The sequence below is a fragment of the Sapajus apella genome, unplaced genomic scaffold, assembly GCF_009761245.1.
Source record: "Sapajus apella isolate SASKATOON/1434 unplaced genomic scaffold, GSC_monkey_1.0 scaffold16, whole genome shotgun sequence".
Taxonomy (NCBI): Eukaryota; Metazoa; Chordata; class Mammalia; order Primates; family Cebidae; genus Sapajus; species Sapajus apella.
Genome location: NW_022436956.1, coordinates 1,067,208 through 1,091,107, shown reverse-complemented (window position 1 = coordinate 1,091,107; position 23,900 = coordinate 1,067,208). Strand labels below are relative to the sequence as shown.

At 47.4% G+C, this 23,900-nt stretch overlaps 1 protein-coding gene across 1 annotated transcript; it reads left to right on the top strand.

Annotated features, from left to right (window-relative positions):
* Positions 1–356: 356 nt before the first annotated feature.
* On the top strand, positions 357–23,469 carry VPS26B (VPS26, retromer complex component B). Its single transcript, XM_032284933.1, has 6 exons — positions 357–1,096; positions 10,070–10,226; positions 15,737–15,901; positions 18,820–18,995; positions 20,639–20,781; positions 21,126–23,469. Exons 1-6 carry the CDS (start codon positions 874–876, stop codon positions 21,270–21,272), a joined length of 1,011 nt encoding a protein of 336 aa, XP_032140824.1. The 5' UTR covers positions 357–873; the 3' UTR covers positions 21,273–23,469.
* The last annotated feature ends 431 nt before the right edge of the window (positions 23,470–23,900 follow it).

Below are 23,900 nucleotides of genomic sequence, written 5' to 3'. Positions count from 1 at the left end.
CTAAAGGGTATCTGAGACAGGGTACTTCCGGTAGTAACTGTCACCTTTGCCCTCTTCAGGTGACATTTCGCTCGTGTCAAAGGGCTGCCTTTCCCGTCAGACAGCACTGGAACAGTGTAATATCCGAATGTGGAAGACAGCCCAACTTGCATGGAGCTAAAGCAATAAGGAAAAAGCAGCCAAAAGCACTCCCAGAAGACAGCTGCAGTTCTGTGGACTCAGCGGCACGCGTAGGCCCGGAGCGCGTCCCAGCGAGGCCACGGCTGCCATGTCGACCGCGGGAGCGCCTGGCGCGCTCTCCCTGCGCAAGCGCAGCGAGTTATCCTGGCGGCCCGGAGGTCCCTGAGCGGAGGAAAAGGATGCGCATGCGCGCGGCTGCTCCAACGCATCCGGGCTGGAGCTCGCCCGCCCCCTCCCCCGCCCGGAGCTGCCCCAGCGCCTCGGTGCGTTGCACCGCCGGAGGCTGGGCAGGTAGCAGCGCTGCTCCGCGCTGGACCCCACCCGGCAGGCGTAGGCCACGCACACCTGCCTCTGTGTGGCTGTCCTGCGCAGAATTGCACCACCGACCCTCGCCTGCCCACTGCTACCGGCCGCTGGACAGGCTGGGACTGGCTCGGCGCAGGGCACTGCTCCTCGGTGCATTGCTGCTCCGCGCTGCAGCCCGCAGCCGCCCGCCTCCCCCGGCCGTGCCCCTCCCGCGTGGAGCCGGCTATCCGTCTGCGCCCACTGCCCCGTGGCAGCGGCGGAGCCGGGCAGCGCGCGGCTGCCAAGCGCGCTCGCGCTTCGGGCCCTCTGGCCTTCCCTCCTTAGGGCAGCCCGCGCCCCGGTGCAAGGGAGCGGTCCTTACCAAGACGCGCCCGGTCCGGCGGTGCAATGAGCTTCTTCGGCTTCGGGCAGAGCGTGGAGGTGGAAATCCTTCTCAATGATGCGGAGAGTAGGAAGCGGGCCGAGCACAAGACGGAGGACGGGAAGAAGGAGAAATATTTCCTCTTCTACGACGGGGAGACGGTCTCCGGGAAGGTGAGCCTTGCGCTCAAGAACCCCAACAAGCGACTGGAGCACCAGGGCATCAAGATCGAGTTCATCGGGCAGATCGGTGAGTCGACCCCCAGGACGCCCTACCCCAGCGCGGACAGCCGGCCGGGGCGCCGACTGGGGAGCGAACGCGGAGCAGGCCGATTCAGGGCCCAGCTCTGGTGAGGCCTGTCACAGTCACTTGTCAACTGCAGTCTGAGGCCTAGGGTTTAGCCACAAGTCCCGCCCGTGGGCGACTCCCCCTGCGTTACTGTCCTCTCTGCCATAAGTAACAGCGCGCTGCCAGGGAGATGGGGATGGCGAGGGCGGGAGGAAGCTCCTGCTGTGCCTCGTGGGATGAGCACCCTGCCTGTGGGTTCTCCCATCGTCTCTTCAGCATGCACTCAGCTTTGCTTCTTGTCCCCAGGATATCAGAGTGAGGTGCTGTGGCCATAACCTGCAGGTGGGTTTTTTAAGGGGAGACCGCTATGCCAATACTGGCTTTCCCATCTACCAGCCGTCAGCAACTGCCAGACGCAAAATGAGGCTGATCCACTGAGCCCCACTTCCCTGCGCCCCCACCAACTCCTTTTTCTCTTTAGATGTGGTGTGAGAGAGCTAACCAGTTCTCTTATCTCACCTCAGCCCTGAACTACCTGTGCTTGTACATGTTTCCAGAGAGAAGACCTGTAATCTTCAGTCTAAATCTGACTACCCAAGCTGCATTTCTTAGACTTCTTTATTAGAATGCGAGTTTTCGGTTACCAAATTCTCTCTTTGAAGACAAAGAAATGGTGTTTCTAAAACCACAATTAAGTGATCAGAGTTTCTCAATGCTCTTAACGGCCTTTAAAGGTGATTAGATGATTATTAATCATTAGAACTAGACAGGGCCAGGCACAGTGGCTGACGCCTGCAATCTCAACACTAGGTAGCTGAAGCCGGAGGATTGCTTGAGGCCAGGAGTTAGAGACCAGCCTGGGCAATATAGCAAGACCTGTCTCTACCCCCAAAAAATTTTTTTAATTAGCTGGGCATGGTGGTGCATGTCTGTAGTCTTAGGGAGGCTAAGATGCGAGGATTGCTTGAACCCAGGAGTTCCAGGCAGCAGTTAGCCATGGTGACACCACAACACTTCAACCTGGATGACAACCAGGAAGACCCTGTCTCAAAAAATAAATAAGAACTAGACAGTAGAAGGCAGTAAAGTGATTTGGGGAGCTCCCTGTCAAGACTGGGTTGTCTCCAATGCTAAGCCTGTTTCGACTCTTGTGTGTTATTAAAACGCTTGGGTACTTCTAAAATAATTTTTTTTTTTGTCATTAAGTTAGTAGTAGAATCACAGTAAATACCCTGTGGGCTGCAAACACTTCTGGTAGAGAATCTATACCTATACCACCCACTGCATACATAACTGTTTTTGGAGACTTCCCTGGGGAAGCTTTGTTAAACCCTCTCTCATATCCTGAGAGTTTAGCAGAGAATTTGCTCTCTCCTTTTCACAAAGGCAGGAAACACTGAGACACAGGCTGGCTCTTGGGTCCACTGCTCAGCTTCAAGAATTTTTTTGTCTCCGGTATTTAAGAACATGAAATCAGGTGAAGACTGGCTGATCCTATAGGAAGCTCTTTGTTGTTATTTTAAAGCCAGAATACAAAAGGCCTGTTGCTATACCAGAAGAGGGGCCGAAGAGTTCCATGCTTCCTGCTTATGGGTTCAATGGCGGGGTAGTTGGCAAGGTTCCTCAACAGCAATACTGTGATGTCTGGGATCCCTTGGCATGTTGTCGTAGGATGTTTAGCAGCATTCCCAGATTCTACTGACCAGACAACAGTAGTATCCCAGATTTGTGACCACAAAAATGTTTTGAGATATTGCCATATATCCCCTGGAGGGTAAAATCACCTCTAGCAAAGAACCCCAGGATAAATAGCAAGAGTCCAAAGCATATTATGCTAAGCATAGTAACCAGTTCAGAAATCCTTGCCTACTGAGCAAGGGTATTTTTTAGTAGTAGTTTTAAATTTATTGCATTGATTCTTTGGCTCCATAATAATAGTGTTGACAGGCATGTTTAGTCTGTGTCTATACCATTACTCCCAGGTGGTAGTACCTTGCCAGTATGTGAAAGATAATCCAGAATGTCTTCTACCCCAGACGGTGTGAAATGAGCTGTTCTAGGAACAGTGTCAAGGCCTTCCTCTGGTCTAAATGAAAGGGAGCTGAAGAAGCTGCTTGCTGTGCCTGCTCCTCTGGTTTCTTGTCTAACTCCTTACTCCTGAGACATCCATCATCCCTGCTGAATTTTCCAGAACCTTTTGTTGCTTCCACTGGTAACTCTTCCTCGGCCCTTGGGCACCCTGGGCTGAGTTGACCATGAGACTTTGGGGAGTTTAGCCACTCTCTGGGCCTCGGCTTTCTCAGCTATCAAGCCAGGAAAATAAAATCACTTGGTGAGAATGTTGGGCATGTCAGGGGATCAGGCATGACCCTTATAGAGGGTTCCTTTATAAAATTATGGTAGTTGATGCAGTAATGTTTCCATTTCACAAATTCAGTTATCACTCACTGATTTGCTCTTCTTCCCTCTATACCTATTTTACCTCAATAAGATCACCCTGTCTGCTGATAGGGAGTGCATGTTTCAGCCCTTTGCCTTAAATCTCTTATTTCGGCCACATGGGCCAGTCTCAGCTGGTGTTGTAGATGGAGCCAATCCCAGCTTTGTGCAAAAGTATATTGTTCACGCTTAATTATCCATGGTTACACGAGGACATGGAAATAGAATAATGCAGAATGCTTCTTATTATTTGGCTTTGGGATGTATTTCTTGATCCAGAACAAGGCATAAGAGTTAATCTTTGTAGTTATATTTCATGTGAAAGGAAGGTTGTGTTCCTAAAATACACACATTGACAGGTAGTAAAGATGGACCAGCCTATTTGGAAGCACAGAGTGACTTTTCTTAGACTCTTATATTCCTCCTATTTTATCTTCCTAGTTCCCCGAAAGAAGCATGTTGTGAAGTATTTGTATCATACACCTATGTCAGTCATTGTGAACTGAGCTTGGGGTACCAGAGCGAGGCTAGTGAGTGAGTTTGCCGAAGTTGTGGTCTTGTGGTTTTCTCCTTCATTGCATTCTTTGACTATGTGCAAAATGGGTGGAACTTCTGTCAGTTCTGAGATCAGGCTGACGGGGTGGCATATGGCAGTAATCAAGTTAAGAGCACTGAGCTCTGTCCCTCTTCCTTGTTGATTTGGAGGCAAGCAGGCAAAGGTATCACTTTTATCTTCTGTCCCTTCTCATTCTATCACTTGCTGTGGCAATCTCATCTGCACCAAAGACTTTTTTTCTTTATTCTTTATTTAAAAAAATTTTGAGACATACTCTCACTCTGTCACTCTAGCTAGAGTACAATGCCACAGTCACAGCTGACTGCAGCCTCAACCTCCTGCGCTCAATCGATCCCCCCATCTCTGCCTCCCAGGTAGCTAGTACTAGAGGTGCATGCCACCACATCCAGCTAATTTTTTAAATTTTATGTAGAGATAGGATCTTGCTTTATTGCCCAGGCTGGTTGGGAACTCAAGTGATCCTCCCACCTTGGCCTCCCAGAGTGCTGGGATTACATATATGAGTCACTATGCTGAGCCCCATGAATTATATTTGATGACTCCAAGACTATTTCTTTATCCTGACCAGACCTCTCTTCTGAGTTTCACACCTGTCTTTCCAGCTGCCTTCTAGACATGTCCACCAGGATACCCCACAGGTGTCTCAGAAATGCATGCAAACACAAACCCCTCTTTTTGTCTCTGCCCCAGCCACAGCCCCGCTGCTTCTCCTTTTTTCCCATTTTGGCCTTTGTCACCTAGGTTCATTTAGCCTCAGAAATCGAGAAATCATTTGGAACCCTTGGCTCCTCCTCCTACCCATGCAGTTGGCTGCTAAGTTTTGGCCATCTCTGCTAGTTCTGCACTATATCTTAAACCGGCGTCTTCTCTCTATTCTCAATGCCATTGCCTTTTATTTTCTGTTTGTAGCAGCCTCCTAACTGGTCTTCCTGCTTTTGTCTTCCTCCCCTTTCAGGTCATTTTCTGTGAGGATGAAGTTTCTTAAAGGCAGTTCTATCATTGTCAGTCCTTCCTTAGAATTCTTGCCTCCCTGTTGGTTAATGGGGGAAAGTATATCCAAATCCCTCCTGTGCTGGCCCTGCCTCTCTTTTCAGCCTCTTCTCCACCAACCCCTCATTTTCACAACTTGTAGGTTCCACACACTATCCTTTTCTTCTAGAATCTTGGTATTTTCCCTTTGTATAGTAACATCTTGCTGCACGATACTACCTTCCACCCAAACTCTTACTTCTTCAAAGCCTAGCTAACATCACATCCATCAGAAAGTCTTCTCTGATTTCCCCAGGCTGACTTAAGTGCTTCCCCTACTGTTCTTCCAGAGGCCTCATTAATACCTCTTTTCAAGCAGGATTATGACAAGGTTATGACTTTTAAAAACTTGTCTTTCTCACTAAATCCTGAGCACCTGGGAGCCAGGGACTACCTTCAGTCTATCATTAGTGTGGTGTCTAATCTCCATTCTCAGTGGTTAGCACATAGAAGGTGCCTAGTAAGTATTTGTTAAATGGATACATTGGTCAGATATAAGAATTTACAGAAACTATTCTTCGTTTTGTTTTTTTTTTCCCGATCTCCTCCCAGACAAGCAAGAATTACTTTAATGAAAGAAAGACAGAATTCAGGTGTGCTTTGCTGGTTGAGCGACTGGGTTTCCGGCTTTTGTTATGCAGGAGGCATTGATGAGCAACTTGTAGCTCTCCATCGAGGCCGCTGAGAACTCGGTGATTCACCAGCTGGCGTGCCCCCACTGGGGCTGCGTCCTTACTCGGGGAACTGGGATAAGGAAGTGTTAAAGCTGATGTGAGTTTACCTGCCTTTACATCTTTCTTTCCTCACACTCTCCTGTGCCAAGTTGAAACTGATTTTCCCTTGTGTATAAGAACGGAAGAGTTGTCAGACCTCTGGTTCATTTGGTCCTACACCACTGCTCAGATGTGGCAGTTTGAACATTGCCCCTTGAGAGTATAAGATCTTATTTAAGCTGGGCGTGGTGGCTCACGCCTGTAATCCTAGCACTTTGGGAGGCCAAGGTGGGTGGATCACCTGAGGTCAGGAGTTCAAAACCAGCCTGGTCATCATGGTGAAACCCCATTTAAAAAAAAAAAAAAGATCTTATTTATTCACTTATATTGTGCATGTTTTCCTGTTATCCTCTGCAAGTTTTTGAGCCATGCTGGGATCCTTCCTGTACCTAGCATACTTTTCCAGTGGCTTGGTCTGTATTATAACAATACCAACACATGTGGTGAGGGCATCGCTTGGGTCAGGCCCATAGAATAGAAAGGTCTAAGACCTAGTCACCCTAATGGCCCACGTTTCTAGAAAGATGCAGTAGCTGTAGTCTGTAAGGAGCACTGTAAGGAAAGACTGTAATTGTGAGAAGAAGAGACCATTTGTTTAGCTAGAATCCTTTGGGGAACAACTGGTGAAAGTTAGAAAGCAGACCTGGGCCGTCTTGGAGACTAATGGGGTTTAATAAACCAAACATAATGAGAAAGTCAGACACGTGGAGGAGGGCAGACAGGAACATCCCTGTACTCCAAAGCCAACAGACATTATCTGGATTTTTTTTTTTTTAAGGTTTTAATAAACCCATTAATACCAGTCAAGCCCACACTTTAAAAATCTCTAGAGGCTTCTGTATTTTAATTCGTTAGCCCTTGAAATACTAAGTAAAAGGCATATTAAGATGAGATGGATTGCTTCTTAACAAGCTACTGGTGGGACTGGAGCAGAGGTTTGCCTGGCTAGATGTGGGCCGCCCAGAGGTGCCAGTGCTTGCAGATTTCCCAGGGTTAGCAGATAGGAGTAGGGTGTGGGAAACCCAAATCCTGACAGTGGCCAGCCAGCAGACAGTGGCTGGGAAGGTCAGATGAACAGGAGGCTCTTTGAAGGACTTTTTACGCTTTGCTGACTTAGGTTTCTTCCAAGACCACACGAGGCCTAGAGTAAACATGGCCTCAGCGGAGCAGCAAAGTTTAGGACGGCTGTCATGGGTGAACTGTGATGCAAATCGGGCTCAGTTTCCTACCAGAATAGCAAATTCACTTCTCAACTGTTGGTGGCAAGTTTCACCATGAAAACTTCCTGAGTACAAAAGTTATTTCCTCCTGTTGGACTGAGAAGGAAACCAAAGACAGGGTAGTTACCTTAACCAAAAACTTACTCAGTTCCTACTTCTAGCCTGACATCCCTGGTTTCTGAGGACTGGTGGTTGGGAAGAATGAAAGATGACTTGTTGTTGCTTCTTTAGGATGGAATAGAGGCTTTTTTTTAGTTTCTAGGTCCCAGACCTCTTGTGAGAATAGCCTTGGATTTTTGTTTTAATTTATGCAAGAGGAAACCAAACTTTCTGGTAAGTGGGAAGCACTGCTGTGTCTGCCCCTTTGCCCCACAGTGTTTGCAGAAGTATTGCAGATGGCTTAGAAAGGATAGATTAAGAAGGCCGGGCCAGCCCTGCTCTGACCTCACCCTGGCCACTCTTCCATGATATTTGATGTCAGAGCTGATATTAATGTGTGTCCAAAAGGAAAGGCACTAGGGAAAACGTGATGCTATGCAGGGAATGACTTCTCCTCCTCCAGGTTCCCTGCTGGGGCAGGCAGAACCTTCTGCATTGTTGCTAGGCTCCATGATGCTGGCAGCCTGAATGCTCTTTGCACCTTCTCTGTTTTGTTTCTTCCTGATGTTGCCTTTGGGCCGTGTGATCACACTTTTGTATTTTTCTCTTTCCTTCTTCCTCTTGACTCTGGAACATTGATTCTGGACACTGGGGCCTTGCTCTGCTTGCTTCTGTCCCCTGAAACTATGGCCGGAATCTAGTGCTTAGAAACTGAGGTACCGGATTCCCAAGTCAAGGTTTCGGCTTCCACATGGAAGCCAACACCATCAATCAGGACTCATGTTACAAGAGTAAGCAGAGGAGTCCCTCTCCCTGGGGCTGGCCACAACTCCGCTTCTACCTGTCCCACACTTCTGACTTCTATTGGGGGGCACAGTCACCTTCCCCCCATAGTCTGGAGCTGCCACCTTTGACTCTGAGGCTTTGTGGATTATCACTTACTACGCAGAATGCTGCCTACCACTGAAACCACTGAGTATTTGGAAGGGAAGGTGCATTGTTTGTAATAAAAGATTGTTCGTGGCTGACCAGTTACACAGGAAACCAGCCACAAGCCATAGCCACATAATACACTGAATTCATACAGAAGTGACATCACTAGTACGGGGTTATTCACACTACTGCCACCTTCCCAAGTTGTATAGATGACAGAGCCCATGCTGCTTCCGAATGCCTTCCTTTTGGGGCCAGCTCATAGACCAGCAAGGGGATAGATTTTGCACTCAGACTGAAATGTACCACCTAAAGCTGTTTTTTTCTTTCTGGGGCTGATTTTTTTCCCCCTAGGATGGGGTTGAACATTATGGTGGCTCTGGGGAGGCAAGAGATCTGGTTTCTTGGGTCCAAGAAGGCTTTGATTCTAATCGGGACTCAGATCTCTGCTGTCCAGCGTGGACCCAAAACAGACACACTTCCCCCACAGTCACTAAAGCCCAAGAGAGCTAACCTATCGCCCAGGTTATCCCCAAGAGAACTCACCTCCTGTGTCCCGGAGATGCTGCGGACTGGGCCTAGTGGTCCCACAGACTCCTATCTATGGACTCACCTCTTCCTCCCCAAGCAGCAAACCACAGAGGCAATGAGTGCTCTACCTGCTCTGTGTTCTTAATTCATCTGCCCTACTGCAGGCTGCAGTCTAGCTTGGGACTTGAACCCAGAATCCCTGAGGGGTGGAGGCTTGAACTGTAATGTGGCCATGCATAGCCACAGTCAGTATTAAGAGCTCACCTCTGCAGGGCCAGGTTCTAGGAAGCACCAGGAAGCTGGGGATGCGGGAGCGGTGGGGAGGGACCATGTATATAGCAAAATTTATTCTTAAAGAGAATGCAAGCAGACATAAAATAATATAGGACAAATGGGTGGCATGAACTTATCAAGAAATACCATAAGAGAATAAATTTAGAGCAATCCTTCTCAAAGTGTGATAACAGCAGTCCCGGGGAGCTTATTAGAAATGTCAATTCTCAGGCCCAACCCCAGACTCCTAAATCAGAAACACTACTGGGCGTTCCAGCAATCTGTGTGTTAATCCGCCCTCCAGGTGACTCTGATGCACACTGAAGCTTGACAACCCCTAATTTCACTAAAGGGAATAACATGAAAATGTCCGTGTTCGATTGGCCACATGCCTTCCTTTTGGAGTGATAGCAGCAGCTAGTAACTGTTTTTGAGTATTTGCTATGTCCTAGGTACTGTTCTAAGTCTGTCACCTGCATCACCCCTGCCACCTCACACACAGCCTTGTGAAGTGGGTTGTGTCATGACCTGCATTATACCAGGTGATAGAAATAGATGCAGTCTAGGAGGAGACCTGCTCTAGTCCCAGCTCTGCAGCCAGCTCTGCGACTGCAGGCCAGCCAGTTAACCATGCTGTGCCTCAGTTTCCGTCATCTCTTAAATGGGGTGATAAGATCTGTCTTTGCTGTCTCGGAAGACTAATATCGTAAGGCTGAAATGAGTAAATAACTATATCCTTTCAGAAGTTGGAAGTGTTAAACAGAAATGCTGCTGTTTAAAGAAATGTGGCATTTCTTATATTGGCCGCCATGACTTATCCCTTATTAAAAGATGATTATTTTGGGTTCCTTTTCTGCCACAGGATTTCACTATATAAAACAGAAGAGCCTTTGGAGAAGGAGGAGGGAGTGAAAGAGTGGAGGTCAAGGAAACAAAGCTAGAAGGGGTCTGTTCTGTGGGGAGGTCCTTCTGAAAAGCAGTGCCTCCAGCCCAGAGCCTCCTCACTCGGCCGGGTGTAGCTCAGGGTCTGATAAAGGAGGGCGTTGCTGTCTCTCACCAGAACTCTACTACGATCGCGGGAACCACCATGAATTTGTGTCCCTGGTAAAGGACTTGGCCCGGCCTGGAGAGATCACCCAGTCGCAGGCCTTCGACTTTGAATTTACCCACGTGGAGAAGCCGTATGAGTCCTACACAGGGCAAAATGTGAAGCTACGGTAAGTTGTGTCTGCTGCTTCCCTGCTGTGCCCTAGAACCTGCCGCATGTGGACCAGGACCTGAGGCTGATCCACTTTGAGGCTCTTCATAGGGATCCGGAGAAGGAAGAATATTGCGAGCTGTGGCATGCTGGTAAACCTTTAACCATGGGCTTTCTAGGAGGAAAGTGCCCCTAGTTTGTAGCAGGTGTCAAACAAAGGTTTAACTCTGTAAGATGAATCCACACATGGCAAAGGATTTTTGCAGGTAGCTAGTTTCTAGTTTTTATCATGGGACATTCGGTGTTTCACTATGGGCTTCAGTGGGCTGAGAAATGTCCCTTCAACAGTGGCCAATTCACATGGCCAGTTTCAAGCTACCAACCTAATGTTCCTAAATGTAGAGGTGGCAAAGATGTACGCTAGCCACCCTTACATAGCACTAACATCATTTGGAGGCACATTCCCTCAAGAGCAGAGAGCACTGTAAAGGGCCGGAAAATAGGAAGTGATGAGATTTTATACCTTTGTTTTTAATATGAGTCATTTAATTGTAAGTTTATGTAATTTAAATAATTGCTGTGTTTAACAGCCAGTTCATAAAATTTGTCTCAAATTCAACAGTCAGCCACCCCCAGCACACCCCTGCTGGCTGGGTGTCAGGAGCTCCTGACCTGCTGTCCAGCTCTGCCACACAGCTGTGGTGTGATCTTGAGCTCTGTAAACTCAGCCTTCTCACTTCAAAAGTGGATAATAGATTTGGATTCTAATTCTAGGTGTCTTCTCCTTTGGGGAGTGATAAGAAAATAAAATAATAACACAGTGTGACAAGTTCTTAATATATTAATGATCACATAGGTACATGGATTGCTTTTACTGTTACAGTCTTGGAAACTCTGAGAATAGGGACTGATGCCAGGGTCTCTTGGGTGAAAAAAATCCACAGCAGCTACAGACTTTTAGATGTAACCTTGAGATTTTCTGATGCCACTGGGATAAAGCAGTCTCCCCTGTCACTCTGAACACCTGATTCCAGGTCATAAGATCAGCTTGTTTCCTCACCTGAGGACCTGAGTTTAGGAAGGTGCAGACCACAGCAAGCACCTTTAACTTCCCTTCTTTCTCTATTCTCCCTTCTTCCATCAGAAGAGTGAAGGCTAATTTTAAATCTTTGCAGAGATGGTGGCTCACACCTGTAATCCAAGCACTTTGGCCAGGAATTCAAGACCAGCCTGGGCAATATACTGATACCCCATCTCTACCAAAAAAAAAAAAAATTATTTTTTTTTCCCCATTTATTTATTTTATTGCATTTTAGGTTTTGGGGTACATGTGAAGAACATGAAAAACTGTTGCATAGGAACACACGTGGCAGTGTGATTTGCTGCCTTCCTCCCCATCACCTACATCTGGCTTTTCTCCCCTTGCTATCTCTCCCCAGCTTCCCACCCCCCAAAAAAATTATTTTTTAAAGAAAAAACAAATCTTTGCAGAGAAGTCTAAGGCTGACATGACACCCAGTAAAGACAGTGTTTCATAATTGCACCCAGAGAAAGTAGCGAAATGAGGGTCATCACTTAAGTTTGGCTAAGGGATTTATTATTTAATTTATTTTGCAGTGGATTTGTCATAAGTGTTTTTATGGCAGAAGGAAAGGTTGAAAACAGTATAGTGGTGTCTCAAAAAGTTAAACAGAATTACCATATCATCCAGCAGTTCCACTTTTGGATCCACTTCTAGATCCAAAATAATTGAAAACAGGATCTCAAATCGATATTTGTACACCCGTGTTCACAGCAGCATTATTCACAATAACCAAAAGGTAGAAGCAACCCAGGTGACCATCAGTGGGTGAATAGATAAAGGAAATGTGGTCTGTCCCTACAGTGGATTATTACGCAGTCTTCAAAAGGAAGGACATTCTGTCCTGTGCTACAACATGGATGAACCTAAAGGAAAGTATGCTATGTGAAAGAAGCCAGTCACAAAAGGACAAATACTGTGTGATTCCATTTATAGGAGGTACCCAGAGCAGTCAAATTCATAGAGACAGAAAGTAGAATGGTGGAGGCCTGGGGCTGAGGGGAGGAGGAAATGGGGGTTGGTGTTTAATGAGTAGAGTTTCAGTGGGGAAGGGTGGAAAAGTTCTGGAGACTCATGGTGATGTTTGCACAACAATATGAATATCATTAATGCCACTGAACTGTATAATTAAATATTGTTAAAGTGGTAAATTTTATGTTATGTGTATTTTACCACAATAACAGAAAAATGTTAATGTGCAAATCTCATGAAGATGTTAGGGTTCATGTTGTGAAAGAGAGGGGGTAAAGTTGGGAAAATTAGTTGAGGATAAAGATGTAACTTCCAGATTAAAAGCTTGTATCTTATTACACAGGCAGAGAGAAAACATGAAAAGATTGTTGTGGACTTTTTTTCTTGTTCTTAGGCAAAAGTTTATTTTGGAAGATTAGAGTCAATATCTAGCATTTGGTGGATGGGAAGAGTGTAGAGAAAAAACTATCAGAAGGCTGCTGTGAGGACCTCAGAGTATGATTTTGGTGGCTGCAATGGGACAGAGAGAAAATGAGGAATTTGGTAGCCACCAGCAGAGATTACCAGTGAGTGGAGGCATGTAGCTGTGAAGATGGAGACAGAGAGCTATCAGGAGGAAGAAATGATCTGGAGATAAGGTGATTCATCCACCTCTAGACGGCAGGCCGAAGTACTGGCAAAATAGAGAAAGCATAAAAGTTTACCAGACAATTGGAAGCACAAACCTTGCACTAAGGACAGAGGGGAGACTTAGAAATGTGCAGTCAGGACTGATCTGCTCAGAGGTTATAACTGATACATTTTTGAAGAAAGGAAGCACCGGGAGAGGAGAGCCAGGACCCACTGCAGGCTGGCAGGAGGCGGAGAGGGGGTAAATCAGGGCAGTGTCCCTGTGGAACCATGGGAAAAGCATTTCAAGGAAGAAATGTTTCAAGGAAGAAGTATTTCACGTGACACAGAAGCAAGGGCTGCTAGATTTGGCACCTGGGAGGCCACGGGTTACTAACATCAAGGCGAGCGGTTTCTGTTGGGTGGTGGAGACAGAAGCAAGGGGCTGGGAGGAGCGGCTTGTGGAGAATCTACAACTGTTGGTGCAGAACCCATCTTGTGACAGTTGTCTCTGAAGAAAGAAAGGGAAAGTATGGTAGGTCAAGAGGGTAAGGCTTGGAGAGGGTTCTTGGGATTGGTGACTTTGGGGACCAAGTTTTTAATAAGCTCAGAGGAAAAAGCCTTTAGCTAGAGGGAGATTGATGATCTTGGGGAAATCAGAAAATGTAGAAGGATCCAGATGCCAGACCAAGGCTCCCACATTGGAATCACGTGGGAAGCTTTTTAAAATGCTAATGCCTGTGTCCCCTTCCAGGGCAATCACATGTCAGGTGTGCTGGGCAGCAGGCTTCTTAAAGCCTTTCCTTTCCAGGTGATTTCAGTGTGCATCCATAATGGAGAGTTTTGTGCTGGAGGGAGGAGGAGAGGTCCTGAGAGGGAGGGGTGCTGTTGGAGAGGGGATAGGTAAAGATGGGGAGACGTGTTTAGGCCCTAAGGAACAAAGCAGAGAAAGGAGCGCGTTGTAAGTGTTGCCTGGGAAGTCAGTCATCTTAGTGGAGTAAGAGGCAGTGTCTTCCCACACACTGGGAGGGAAACTTGGGAGTCTGAGCAGCTAGGAGAGGGCTGGGGACAGATGACTTGGACAGTGTGATGAAAGTTACTGAGGTGAACCAAAAGGATCCCTGAGAAGCAGCCATAATGGGATAGCAGCCAAAATGTATAGCTGGTCTGGTTAGCATATCTTTATAACTTATCTGGTAATGCTTGACAGATGGTGGCGATTATCTAAGTTTTATTTAAAAGAAAATATAATTTATTATATTACATTAGATTATTTATTTTTATTTTTTTGAGACAGTGTCTTGCTCTGTCGCCAGGCTAGAGTGCAGTAGCACCATCTGAGCTCACTGCAACCTCTGCTTCCCAGGCTCAAGTGATTCTCCTGCCTCAGCCCCCCCCGAGTAGGTGGGAATACAGGTGTGCACCACCATGCCCAGCTAATTTTTGTATTTTTAGTAGAGATGGGGTTTTACCATGTTGGCCAGGATGGTCTTGGTCTCCTGACCTTGTGATCCGCCCGCCTTGGCCTCTCAAAGTGTTAGGATTACGGCGTGAGCCTAGATTATGTTAAAATAATGAAGAAGGAAGTACAATTAAAGAGCTCCTCCTCATTGAGTGTTAGCATAATGTTAAGTCGGGGGACAGGGATGCTGGGGAGGACAGTGCTGCACTGGCGGGCCACAGAGGGCAGCTTCTTAAACCAGAGCCGTGTCTCTGTCTTCGCCCTCATCCCCTACCACAGCAATGTCCTCCCCAAGGATCCTAGGTTCAGCCAGAGACTTGTAATTCAACAGACCAGGTCCTCTGCCTCTGTTGCATGTAAGGTTTACTCTTCTGAATGCCCTTTTCACCCTCCCCACAAAACTGGATTGTAGCATCTCAATTAGCCCTTTCCATGTGTTCCAGTTTCTCTATTTGCCCATCTCCCTCAGTGAACTGTGAGCTTCCCATGAGACTATCTTATTCATCCTGTGCTTAGTGCAGTGCTTAGCTCAGTAAATGTTTGTGGAGGCCAGGTGCGGTGGCTCACTCCTGTAATCCCAGCACTTTGGGAGGCTGAGGTGGGTGAATCACGAGGCCAGGAGATCAAGACCATCCTGGCTAACATGGTGAAACCCCATCTCTACTAAAAATACAAAAAATTAGCTGGGCGTGGTGGCGCACACCTGTAGTCTCAGCTACTCAGGAGGCTGAGGCAGGAGAATCACTTGAACCCGGAAGGCAGAGGTGGCAGTGAGCCGAGATCGAACCGCTGCACTCCAGACTCGGTGCCAGAGCGAGACTCTGTCTCAAAAAAAAAAAAAAAAAAAAAAAGCGGAATGAATAGCTGACTTAATTTCTCTCTTTCCTAGTCCTCTCTTTTAACTTAAAAAAGGTTTATTGGGACACTTAAAAGGTTTATTGATTGAACAATATTCAGTGAACAAACATGCAAATATAAGAGTACGAGAGAGACTCCTTTGCCCCCAAAACCAGGAGTTAGTTGAAGAAATAAAACCTGTACACAATTACATGGTTAATAGTGGTAAGGCCATGAAAGACCTAAGAATAACATGTGATTAGAGAACAAGGCAGAGAAATCACTTTCCCTTAGAGCAGGGTTCTTGACCCAGGGATATGGGCTTCATAAAGGGATTTTGGGGAAAGGGTCTTTGAACTCCCTAGAATGGTGGCTGAAAATTTTATGTGTAGGTACATACATGCATCTTTTCCTGGAACAGGATCTGTAAATTCTTAAAGGGATGCAAAGCCCTCAACAGTTAAGAACCTTCATACAGGCTTCTCTGAAGTGGGCCAATTTGGTACCTGTGTCTAGGTAGCATCTGGAGAGTGGGAGTCTTTACTCATGACAGTTCCGTCCCCTGCAGCTATTTCCTCCGAGCTACCGTCAGCCGCCGCCTCAATGACGTTGTCAAAGAGATGGACATTGTAGTTCATACCCTCAGCACATACCCGGAGCTGAACTCCTCCATCAAGATGGAGGTTGGGATTGAGGACTGTCTGCACATTGAATTTGAGTACAATAAATCCAAGTAAGTGTCTCAGTGCCAAGGTGAAATTATTATTTGAGGAGGTTAGGATGGGACTTGACCTAAATGCAATCTGATGGCACCCCATGACTCAATGCAGTGAGGGAAGACCGTGGGAGCAATCCAGTGAGGTGTGTATGGCAGGCTAGCTTCAGGTGGACCAACCATGATGTGAACACTTCATTTACCTAAACTAAACCATATTCAACTAAGGTGGCATATTTCAGTTAAACATCCTATGATGCCTTTCAAAGTCAAGCTAAACTAACTTGAGGCTATTTGTTTTGGAATTCTAGCTTCAGCTGTTTCCTTCTCAGAAAAGAACAATCTCAGAATACCATTCCATTATCATGTGTTCCCTCCATCTGTGTCTTTAGAAATCAAAGTGAGGAAACCAAACATCGGCCATGATTTGTTGCTTTCTCCATGAACTAAAATGAATTATAGCAAAGAAGATCGGATTTTTTTTTTCAAGATGGCATCTTGCTTTGTCACCCAGCCTGGGGTGCAGTAGCACAGTCGTGGCTCACTGCAGTCTTGACCTCCCAGACTCAAGCAATTCTCCCACCTCCACCCCTACAAGTAACTGGGACCACAGGCATGCGCCACCACTCCCAGCTAGTGTGCCTGCGTGCGTGCGTGCATGCATGTGTGTGTGTGTAGAACCAGGGTTTTGTAATGTTGCCCAGGCTGGTCTTGAACTACTGAGCTCAAGTGATCTGCCTGCCTTGGCTTCCCAGAGTGTTGGGATTACAGGCATGAGCTACCATGCCCAGCCCTGATGTATTTTTTATAAAGGTCTTAAGATAATTTTAACTGACAAGTTGGGAAGATGTATATCTTTTAAACTGTGTTTACTGTTAGAACATCAAAATAATTAGCTTGTTATAAATCACAAAACTTCCTGACAGACTATTTCAAAAGCATGTTTCTTTTGAATGTGATATTCCTGAAAATGTTTGGAAATCAAATATCCAAAAGAAAACGGGGTATTCTATTCACAGAGACCAAAAAGCCACAAAGTCTCTAAGTAGGATTTTTACTGTGGCACCTCCTGGACCCACTGTCATGCAGAGGCTGGGAGCAGTGGGAGCTGCATCAGATGGCTCACCTTTGAAGGGTCAGGAACAGAACTTTTTAAAACTTGGAACAGGGTTGAAGGAATGGTGTGTTTTTTTCCCCTGCAGGCCTGGAGCCTAGAGGGCCCCAGGAAAATGACCAATGTGACCCAGAATTGGCCCTGCCTGGCCTAAGCCCACCGGTGAACAGAGTGGGGTAAGGTGAGAGGGAAGCTGATCTGAGCCTGGCATGGGAACAGGCTCTTCCCCTTTCTCCTCACAGCCTCAGGGCTCTGTGGTCCTCCCCAGAAAGGAGCCATCCAAACTGCCCACCCACTACTGCTCTGGTCACCTGGTGAGGGCAGAGGCCAGCAGCTGTGCCACCTGTAGGAGCTCAAAGCAGCCACTGATAAGCAGTGCATGCCAGACCAGTGTAGTGTGGGAAAGGTGCTCTAGAGAGGCAGGGAGACGACACTTCCAGACACACCTCTCCTTGCACAACAAGCTGCTCTGTGTGAGTGCGTGATTTATATGTCAGAGAACTCGGGACTTGAAACCAGGTCCCTATTTTGCCACTAAGAAGTTGGGCTAAGGTTAGGAAGTACTAATGTTTTGTACCTTGGCTTCTCATCTGTAAAACGAGTGGCTTCGACCAGGTCAGTGGGTTTCAAACACAAAGAAGGTGTGAGGTGGCAGAGGAGTCGGGGGTCCTTAGACCTTCTGACCCTCTACCTTTTTCCCATCCACAAGCAGCCTTTTTGTTATTTTTTTAAACTCTCCCCTTTCATACCTGGAGCAGCTTTTGCTTCCATGTAACATTTAAAATCAAGGAATGTGTGATTTGTAGGAGTTTAAAAATACCTAGAATCCGTGGTCTCTAAGCATCCCCTGTGAGATGCCCCAGGTGACCTCTGGCTGCTTTTGCAAACTTGCTGAGGCCGTTTGCTCAAGGTATCTGCAATCCTCTGTAGACTCTGCACAGAAGGGTGGTGTGAAATAATGGGAACTAGGATCCTAGGTTTGCCACCTTTCTTACCCCCTACTCACATACTGGCTGTATCCTGGTTATCCAAGAAAACATCTGTTTTCTTCTGACTTCCTTTTCTTCACCTGTAACATAAAGAGGCTGAATTCTGATGACTGTGCCAGCATTCTTGTCCCATGAGCTGAGCATCAGGTTTTAAGATTTTGCTCTCTTTCTCTCATGCCTGATACAGGCCTTGCACATGTAGACTACTGGTACTATTGACTAACCCAAAGAAAAAAGCTTAAGGGTCAGGAACTGTTAGCCAACATGGCTCACTTTGGAGCAGCTCACAAGGCCAAGCCAGCAGAGCCCAGAAAGCAGGTGCTAATGTTGAGGGTGATTCACTCATCTTGCTCTACTGCTGCTGCCTGGCCCGTCAGCCTAGAGCAGACAGAACTGTGTGCGTCAAGCCATTCAGGCCCAGTTCCCAAAAGATACTGTGTGGAGATCAAAGGAAAGGAGAGACTGGTCCCTGTGCTTGTGGGACTGGCCTCTTACACATTAGGATATCTTTCAAAAACACACACAAATATAAAAGGTGCTAAAGCAGCTCTGCATGCTGAGGAGATAGAGCAGGTGAACAAACATGAATGGGTGAAGTACCATTCAGGAGAGATGTCGTTTGCGTGGAATGTGGAAGGGATAGAAGTTACCTTAATCCAAGCAAAGTCCACACTGGGAAACCGTTCAGCCACAGCCTTGTGGGTGGTGATGGGTGTGTGTCCTGCAACTGGACCTTTAACCCGCATGCTTGGCGGCGGTGTGTGTGCTCTACTGAAACAGAAAGGGCTGGCCACAGTACCAACATCTTACTTGCTGTTCTTTCTGTTGTCCAGATACCACTTGAAAGATGTCATTGTAGGGAAGATATACTTCCTGCTGGTGAGAATCAAAATCAAGCACATGGAGATAGACATCATCAAGCGGGAAACAACGGGTACAGGCCCCAACGTGTATCACGAGAACGACACAATAGCCAAGTATGAGATCATGGACGGGGCACCAGTGAGAGGTGAGACTGCAAGCCCAAGCCTCAGCTACCACAACTTTTTTCCCGTGTCCTACACAGAGTTATGGAGGAGCTGAAGGGATTACACTGTCAAAATAAGATGTCCTCTTGACCTGTAGCCTCTTAATCTCTCAGTTTACACTGTGGGGGCCAATAAGGAAGAAAAGGAAGGCTGAGTATGAAGAACTTCAGGTTACTATTCCATACTCACCCTGAAAAGTTCCACTTAGACTTGGTTTATATATTGGGCTTGTACTTAAGATTGAACCTCAACTGCTGCTTTGGAAAGTCCAGCTGTAGCACATGTGGTTTGAACACATTCCTACTTCTTTCTGTTAACATTGTGGCATTCTCTGCTGCTAGGGAGCAAGGGATGCATACACAGCAGCCCATCCGTGACTTGGCTCTGGCTCCCATTTATTCTCTGAATTCACTTGTCAGGTAGAAAGCACTACTAGATGCTCTAGCCAACACCACCAGGTGCCCAGATAGCCGTGGAACTTGGTGGAAGCGTCCTCTTCCAGCCCAGGGAGCTAACATTACATCTGGGATAGTGGAGCTGGAAGCCCTTTGTCATTTGGGGACTGTGATTATCTGGAATAAGCATTCATTTACATTCCTCATTGGCTCTTTGGCCATTCTTCAAGAATGGTGAAGACTCTCTTCATTTTGAAGCGTGCGGTGCTTTCAGGGTTTTATTTAGCTTATTCCATTTACTCTCACAGGCTGTTCCATGTGGAAGGAGGAGCACCACAGATTTAGCTGCCCACAGCTCTGAGGACACTCTCAGGTGTTACCATGCCAGGTCTTTGGAGGGTTGGGACCAAGCTCTCCTGACACTCTCTGATGTCCCATTTTTTCACTGGCTGTGCAAATAGAGCCAGCCGTCATTTTTCCTGTACAAATGAAATGGGTCACTGAGAATCCATGTAAAACAGCAGATAATTATAAGATAGCTTATATTTAGCTTTAGACTACATTATAGGTTTGGTCTTTCTCGGTAGAATTACTGCTCTAGTTTTGTTCCACTGATACTAGATAAGGCATGATGTTAGAGCTGCAAGGGATCTCTAGTATCTTGCAGTCTGATTCCCTAATTTTCCACATGAGAACACTAAGGTCCAGAGGAAGCAGCAGACTTACTCACAAGTCAGACAAGCGGTTCATGCAGAACTGATGCCATAGTAAGGACTTTCTGCTTTCTAGACCACCATACCACCCTGGCAGTCCACACAAGAGGGAGGATGTATTTTGGAGGGCATACACTGAGGATGGAGAAAGATGGCATCAGAACTGCCGGGTGAATGGTGACTTAACTTTTGAAAACCCAGTAACTCAACACGCCACATGTAATCAAAAGATGCTTATACTAATAATATCCCTGTGCTGTTCCCACTCAGTTGCTCTGTTTTGGAGAAGACACAGAAGTCGTAACATAACCTGGAGTGGAATTGGAGAGTCCCATTTTTGTTTCAGCAGCCTGCTGGGCAGGAGAGAGCCAGCTGTGCAAATAGAGCCAGATTCCAGAAGGCAGAAGCGTTCCTGTGCTGTGTTCCAGTGGCATCTCTGCAGTGGTCAAACTGACCTGGTATAAGAGAAAGTGCGTCACCTTGCCCTCTGTGCTGACTCCTCCCTTCCCCCTACAGGAGAGTCCATTCCGATCCGGCTCTTCCTGGCAGGGTATGAGCTCACGCCCACCATGCGGGACATCAACAAGAAGTTCTCTGTGCGCTATTACCTCAACCTGGTGCTGATAGACGAGGAGGAGCGGCGCTACTTCAAGCAGCAGGTAAGGGCCCTGATGCCCTTGGGACAGAACAGGAGGCTGTCTTTCCTATGGAAGGTCAGGCTCTGTTTTTGCCAAGAGGTGGGAACAGCAGGTCACCCACAGTTGCACAGCAAGAACAATGATTCCACCTGGCATTAGAGTCTGCTTCCTGGGGCCTGCTCCTGCAACCACCTGCCCTTTTGGCCCACACCAGGGACAGGGAGGTGCTGGCAGCTGCTGCCTTTGGTGAGAGATAAGCAGAGGAAGTCCTGCCCAAGACTCCCCAGACAAAGTTGGGAGCCTCTGGGAAACCTGTCCCCACGCCTCCCTCTAAGGTGTCACATTGCCCCCTCTCAATTCTGCAGGAAGTGGTGTTGTGGCGGAAGGGTGACATCGTACGGAAGAGCATGTCCCACCAGGCGGCCATCGCCTCACAGCGCTTCGAGGGCACCACCTCCCTGGGTGAGGTGCGGACCCCCAGCCAGCTGTCTGACAACAACTGCAGGCAGTAGGCCCTCAAGGCCAGGAAGCTGCTGGGCGTCCACCCAGCACCCCCATCTACCAACACCAGCGGCTGGGGGTGGGGGCGGACCTTGTGAGGCTCAGTTGACCTGTTACTTGCAACCTGAAAACAAATCATGTTTTTGACTTAAATTATTTTCTCTGGAGAACCCAAGGGACTTGGGGTGGGAAGCAGTCTCTCCTTGGGATTCTACGGCCAATGTGGGATAGGAGAGGTAGCATCCTGGAATCCAACCTGTCTGGGGAACATGAGCCTTCTGTTAAGGCCTTCCACACGGGGCTGCCTTGTGTCTTACAGGAGGGAGAGTAGAGAGCACGCATCCTTGGCTCCTGGCTCTCCAAGCTTCCTGATACAGGATCTGAGCATGTCCCTAGGATTCTGAGCTGCCAACAGGGCCCTGGGTGGTCATGTATTGTACTGCCCTCTACTGTCCCTGAGGTAGTGGCAGGAGTGGGGCCAGCCCCCACTAAATGGCAGGGGGAAGACTCATGATTGGGAAGCTACCTCTTTGGGAATCTTGGATGTGGTGATCTCAAGTTCCCACAGGCCACCTCCTTCTGGCCCCTCACTGCTGGGACCCAAGCACCATCCTTCTCCATCCTCTCTGGATTGTCAGAAATGTCCTGAAACAGAAGCCTGTGGAAAGGCCTTGGGCACAAAGAAGTCCTGGGGTCAGTGTCATGCATGGATGGTGGCAGTGTTGAACCCAGGAAGCTGAGCCCAGTCCACCAAGGAAGATCAGAGCATGGCAACTGCCTGCCTTCACATGGCTCCACTTGGTAACCCCAAGGTCTGGGCTGTTCTAGGTATTGCTCCATGTGCCCCAACAAGCCCTTAGCAAGAGGGCCTGTTTCCCTTAAGAAGCAATCCCAGGAAGGGGCCTTGATCCCTCCACCTCCCTGAGAGTGGACCCTCATCTCTCCTCGCCCTCCATTTCATTTCTGGGAATTGGGGCTTAAGTTTTGAACCCTTAGCAAGGCTGTTCTTACTAATATCCAAGCCCCTTTACCCCTCTTCCTATAGGATATGCAGGGGAGACTGGCCTCTGCAGTAGACTGCTGCCTCACTTCTGAATCATTCTGCTTGCCAAATGTCATCTTCACCAGTTGATTGACCCAAGTTCAGGACCATTGGTATTGTGTGTTTAAAAAACACATACAGTATACACAAATTCTTGTGAATATTCTTGTTATGCTAGAGAGGAAGGCACTTCTCCCTCTATGGCTGTGCGCTGGGGCCTAAGTTGTTTACCGTCCTTTTTCTGCCTCCCCTGGAAGTGACAGGCATTACTCTCCTATTGGCTTCCCTTCCCTTTATAGAAAGACCAAGCAGGCCTCACTGGCCAACAGGTAGAGTATTTGGCGGTCTGAATTCTCAGTAATGTGGAAAGTTAAGGGGTTGGTTCCTGTGTCACCTTTCAGTTAGTGTGGGAAAGACAGACTCCTGTTTTGCTGAGATCAGTGCAGTCTCAGGCCTTTGGCAGGGCTCATGGATCAGAGCTGAGACTGGAGGGAGAGGCATTTTGGGGTGGCCTGGGTGATTAGGGGCAGCAAAACCAAGGAAGGCAATGTTGTTTCCTCCACGCAGGGTCCTGTGTTCAGGTGTGATGCACAATCCTCATGGGAACAGGATCACCCATGCACTGCCCTTGATGATCAAGGTTGGGGCTTAAGTGGATGAGGGAGGCAGGTTCTGGGTTCCTTGCCTTTTCAGAGCATGAGGTCAGGCTCTGTATGCCTGCTTTTCCTAGTTGGTATTCTAACTAGAAGCATTTGTCAATTCCTTTGCCTCCCAACTGACAACATATGTTCATTTTCCATCCTTCCTAACATCTTAAACCTTTCTTCTGGGAGAACTAGAAGATACATTTTGCTTTGATTCTCTCAGGCGCTGTGCACAAGCCAGGTCTTCTGTTTTCTCTTACTCTACCCACATTCTTGCCTTCTCTATCCAACTGTGAAAGTGAGGGGAGGCTCCTGTCCCCCTCTCTTAAGGTCCCCAAACCTGGGAGTGCATAGGTACTAAATCAAGCAGTGCAACTTGTAATTAAGCAGCTGCAGTGTTTACATGTTTCTTAATGTGTCGTCTTTTCAATGGCTGTATTTTAAAAGAACATTTGTTTTAATGGTCTCTCTGATTAAAGGAAGCCCCTGTGGCTTTGGAGGCATTGTGCCCACGGTCCACCAGGTTCTGTGATCTCTTCTGTCTTACACAGTCCCATTTCTGACACTCAGGGAAAGACAGATACCTGCTCCGATTTCCCAACATAGTGCCTGTGCTCTCACTGTATAGCCCCTGGTGAAAAATGACGAATACTTTATTTAAGACAATCTCGCTCTGTCTCCCAGGCTGGAGTGCAATGGCACAATCTCAGCTCACTGCAACCTCCTTTTCCTAGGTTCAAGCGATTCTCCTGCTTCAGCCTCCAAGTAGCTGGGATTACAGGTACTTGCCACTGCGCCCAGCTAATTTTTGTATTTTTTAGTAGAGACGGGGTTTCTCCATGTTGGCCAGGCTGGTCTCGAACTCCTGACCTCAGGTGATCTGCCTGCCTCAGCCTCCCAAAGTGCTGGGATTACAGGAGTGAGCCACCACCCAGCCTGATGAATACTTTATT

Excerpts from the sequence above, each read along its gene's own strand:
- VPS26B (XM_032284933.1), top strand. The coding sequence starts at position 874 with ATGAGCTTCTTCGGCTTCGGGCAGAGCGTGGAGGTGGAAATCCTTCTC. Across the intron at positions 1,097-10,069 it reads CGAGTTCATCGGGCAGATCG|AACTCTACTACGATCGCGGG; the intron begins GTGAGTCGACCC and ends GTCTCTCACCAG. Across the intron at positions 18,996-20,638 it reads GGACGGGGCACCAGTGAGAG|GAGAGTCCATTCCGATCCGG; the intron begins GTGAGACTGCAA and ends TTCCCCCTACAG.